This window comes from Nyctibius grandis, chromosome 19 (assembly GCF_013368605.1).
Source record: "Nyctibius grandis isolate bNycGra1 chromosome 19, bNycGra1.pri, whole genome shotgun sequence".
In the NCBI taxonomy this organism is placed as follows: Eukaryota; Metazoa; Chordata; class Aves; order Nyctibiiformes; family Nyctibiidae; genus Nyctibius; species Nyctibius grandis.
The window spans coordinates 6937955-6942392 of NC_090676.1; the positions used below are offsets into that span (position 1 = coordinate 6937955).

General features: G+C 44.2%; 1 protein-coding gene across 1 annotated transcript; it reads right to left on the minus strand.

The window, feature by feature from the left end:
• Positions 1-1444: 1444 nt before the first annotated feature.
• PFDN4 (prefoldin subunit 4) lies at positions 1445-4009 on the minus strand. The gene is made up of 4 exons (XM_068416285.1): positions 3944-4009; positions 2805-2912; positions 2177-2320; positions 1445-1841 (listed from the first exon to the last, which is right to left on the minus strand). Exons 1-4 carry the CDS (start codon positions 3965-3967, stop codon positions 1710-1712), a joined length of 408 nt encoding a protein of 135 aa, XP_068272386.1. The 5' UTR covers positions 3968-4009; the 3' UTR covers positions 1445-1709.
• Between the last annotated feature and the right edge of the window lie 429 nt (positions 4010-4438).

Genomic DNA, 4438 nt, shown 5'->3' on the forward strand with positions numbered 1-4438 from the left:
GGCTGGCAGATAGAGCAGCAGGGTTGCCATGGCTACCATATCCACATTTTACCTAAGAGTAGCTGAAGTATTCACTCAGGAAGTAAGGAAAAACTTGAACACTTTGCTGAGACATAGGCTTGAATTAAAACCACAACCAGTTCGAAAACAAGGTTAAAAATCTGTACAGTTGTAGTCAAGATAGTTGTACACATGTCCAGCAGCAGAAGCACACAAACCATTGGAATTATACTGAAAAGAAACTTGGGAAACACCAGGGCTAGACAGAACATTAGCACAGCTTTTGAGACTTACAGTCATCAGCTGATACACATTGTATATCATACAAGTGCTTATGTTGAGATATTAGATCTTCACTGTTGAAGACAGCCTTCTCTTATGGCTACACTAAACCTTACATACAATGTTAATAAACTTACGTAAACAACTATGTCAGTTACAATGCTGTAATTCATAAAAAAACAACGCACTGCTGAGATCCTGCTCAGGTGTACTGAAGTTCAAGTTCAATATCACTACCCTGTTAAAACTACTTGAATAATAGAGAAAACAAGTGCTTTTTTTTTTTCATCCATGTTCACACCGTTTGAAGAAAAGGCTACACAATTGGCACGACAGGTAGGTATTAATCACTTTATAAAAATATCCTCATCTGATACTCTCATTGCTTATATTAAGAACAATAACTGTAGATTAATATTTGGCCAACTGAATTATCTGTCCACACTGTTTTGGAAAACAGCCTAAAAAAGATTATTTACATATGCTAAGATTTAATTTTTAAAAACAAAGTCGTAATGAGCAAGTATTTCCATGGAACAAAACATTAATGAAATCAGGCAGAAGTCCAAAAGCAGAATTACAGTGAGACAGTACATAATTTTTTTTAAGGATGTAAGGAGTCAGCAAATTAAGACATTTAAAAATTACATTCAGCTCCACATAGTGATGGAGGCATAGTTCCTGGGATTGATGCTGATATAGCAACATCATCTATGAACAATTCTGATATTAATTTGGTATATAAATGTGGATTTAGAAAATAATTGTTCAGAAAAATTAGAAGTTAAGACTCACCATTCTGACTTACAGCATCTTCTGTGATTACCAAACACAAAGTAGTAATGACTGAATATGACTGTAACTCCAAAAGCTTTTCTTCAATACCAATGCGAGCTTTAAAGAGCCCTCCTTTCTCCCCTGCCAACTTGTTGCCACGCTGTGCACTGAGCTAATAGCGTTTATGCTATCTGAGCTAAGACTGAAAGACAAAGGATAGATTTAGTATTTCCAGGAGGGCTGCTAAAAACAGCTAAATAGCATTACAGCTGAATCATGCCCTATACATTACAGGGAAACTTTTATCAAGCAGCCATTACAGAGCAAATAAAAAATTCCCCATTTCTATTGTTTTTATCATGAGTGGAAAACAAGACCACGGAAATACAATATGTGCCTGACTTTATTATTTTAATAAGCAATGCAAAGATTCCAATCTTGATGCTTTACCAACAGTATGAACCTAATGCTTTCCTGATCAAATAAATAACTGCAATAACCAAAATAAGAAAGCTCTCATTAAATAGATGGAACCCAAGACAGGAAAGTAAAAAAAAAAAGTGGTAGATTTTTTTTAAATGTAATTGGAACAATGTTATCAAAACATTTAATAAAACAAGGAAAAGTTATATAGTATATTTATAACACCTTTAACTGTCCTCAGCCTCAAGATTTATGTTATTTCCGAACTTTGCATAGAGCTGAACTTTTAGGTCAGATAACACCCTCTGAATTGATTCCACTCGGGATTCTAACGCTTCAATTTCTTCTTGTAAACTTTTCTGAAAAAGAAAAAAAAAAAATCAACTAGTTATTTAAACAAACTGAGTCACATTTGTCAGCAACATAGAAACCATAAAGAGGTACCCCTTTGCCAACTTTTTGCCAAGTCAAGCTGTAAGACTTACTACAGGGCCAAACAAAGGCTAGCATGACTCTGTACACTGACATCCCAGTTATGACTTACTGTGCATGCACATCCCCCTCCTCAAATCATAAATCAAACATGAATATTAGAAAGTAAAAGGTTCAAAGGACGACCAGATCAACCCATTCCAACACTCATCATGCTACAGCAGCCAGTACAGTCAAGGAGCTCCCTTTTGCCCAGACAAACCTTTGCCTCCTCCAGCATCTCTTGTGTCTCTTCTTGGGAATGACTAATGAAGACATCTCCGATTTGGTAGGGTATCAGAACTGAGTCACCATCATCAAGCATCATGATGTCATCGCAAGCATCCTCCAAATTCTGAAGTTGTTTCTATTCATCAAGACATAAGAAAGGTGGTCACTTTGTACTAGGTAAACTATTTCGATGGATGCACTGTCATGCTATCAGTTGAATAATAAATTTAGTGAGTCCACATTCTGGGCAAAAATCCTACCCAACATCATGATATCAACATGTGTAATAGAACACTTCCAGAGCTGTAATTTAACGTAAGTATTAAATTCAATGGAGCTGTACCAGTAGAAATTACTAGTCAATACTCATTATCTCTCATTAATAGGATAATTAACTGTCTAGACAAGGGAAATAACTGCATGCAGAAATATACCAGTAACCTTTATTTCTCAGAATTTCTTTTTCCACTTTAACATTCTCTGGCTATTTTCAAAGTATCAGAAATCCCATATTAGAACCAAAACATTACTTACAGTAATCCACAGCCCATATTTTCTGTGTTACAACTGAAAATTAATTCAGGGCAATGAAGAATAAGTGATATTTGAAGCAAAGATACCTTTTTCACTTCTATTTCTTCTTTCAGCTCTGTGATCCTGCTAGTATTTCTTGCAAACTTGTTAATTTTCTGTTGATCTTCAAAAGTAACATTGACATCTTCTGCAGCCTGCAAGGAGAGGTCAAAATGAAGACTTTGTTTCTTACATTAACTTGAATCTCACTACAAAATTATTCCCACAAAGCTTCTGAAAAATAGTCTTATAGCCACTACATTCTGCTTATACACTTGATTGCTTAAAACGCCTCCTCAAGAACGTCAGCAACACCCACATTTAGCTGGGCAGAGGCCCTAGTAACATCCAACTAAAACACCAGCTATCCATGGCGTCCTAATGCCAAAGGTTGTTTCCTTGACAGCGCTGACAGCCAAACCAGACACCTCAGCTCCAAGATCACTGCAGAGTACAGCCTAACATGTTGATGTAATCTCTCAGCAACATCATTTCATACCAGTTGTTCAGCTGTGAAGCACTATGGTGCTACAGGAGATTTTAAACATACTGAACCGTGCCTCACGCAGGCCCTGCCCAACTGACCTGCGGAGGTGGCGGCAGGGGCTGCGGCTGCGACCCGCTGCTGGACAGGGGTTGGGTGTCCTCCGCTCACCCCCAGTTCGTGCAGCCAGAGAAAGCTGTTGTTGTTTACAACAAACCGCACCAGCACACACTCCGTAACATCAGCGGAACCAAATCCGCGCTGGCACGATCGATGGCACAACAAGCGATTTCGATGGGGCCAAGATAACAACGCCAGGACCTTAATCCACCGACAAGCGACTGGGGTATTCTCGGCAGGGCCTAACCCGGAGTTGGCCTGACCCGGCCGCGACCTAGCGAAAGGGACCCCCCGCTCCGGCCCCACCCGGGGGGGGTGGGTGGGTGAACGGGGGGCAGGCGCTCAGTGAGGCACCTCTGAGGGGCCGGAGCGAGGGGCGGGTGACGGCGGGCTACCCCCTGAGGCGACACAGCCGCGCTGCCCCAGCACCGGAGAGACGGCGGCCCCCAATGGCCGGAGGGCCCGGCCTGCCCGCCCCGGGAGGCAGCAGAGGTGCTGCGCCCTCCTCGGGGGGATCCCACGGCGCAGGAAGAGGCGAGGAAGGGAAAAAACCACCCCACCGCACCCTCCTCCCGCACTCACGGCTTTCTTCATGGTGGCGGCCATGTTGGTAGGACTGAACTATTCGCCCTCCCGACAGAAGAGGAGCTGGGGGCATGGGAAAACGAGGAAAGACGAACGAAAGCGCCCGGCAGCGGCGACCCTGCGTGGCTCGAGGCTTTTTTCTCTCCCCACCACCAACCTCAGGCCGGCGGGCTGCCCAGAGACACCACGGGACACACAATAAACTTCAACCCATCCCCGCAGCACTTGGTACGTCCCATTTAAAGGTGTAGAGACCCGACTCCGCCCCTCCGCCGGCCGAAAAAGAGGGCTGTGGCTGCGGGGTGCCAGCGCTGCCGCCAGGTGGCGCCACGAGATGGGGCCGGGGCTTCGGGGCTTCGGGGCTTCGGGGCTTCGGCTTCCCGCCCTCTCGGTGCGCCGCCACAAGCCGTCGGGCGCCCGGTGAGGGCCCGGCTCGGTGTAGCAGCAGCAGCAGCACGGCGGGGCAGAAGGCGCCTCCTAAGGGACGCCGGG

Coding starts and splice junctions, on each gene's coding strand:
- PFDN4 (XM_068416285.1), bottom strand. CDS start 3,967: ATGGCCGCCACCATGAAGAAAGCC. Junction 2,321..2,804: donor AAGAAATAGAAGTGAAAAAG/GTATCTTTGCTT, acceptor CTTGATGAATAG/AAACAACTTCAGAATTTGGA. Junction 1,842..2,176: donor AGATGCTGGAGGAGGCAAAG/GTTTGTCTGGGC, acceptor TTTCTTTTTCAG/AAAAGTTTACAAGAAGAAAT.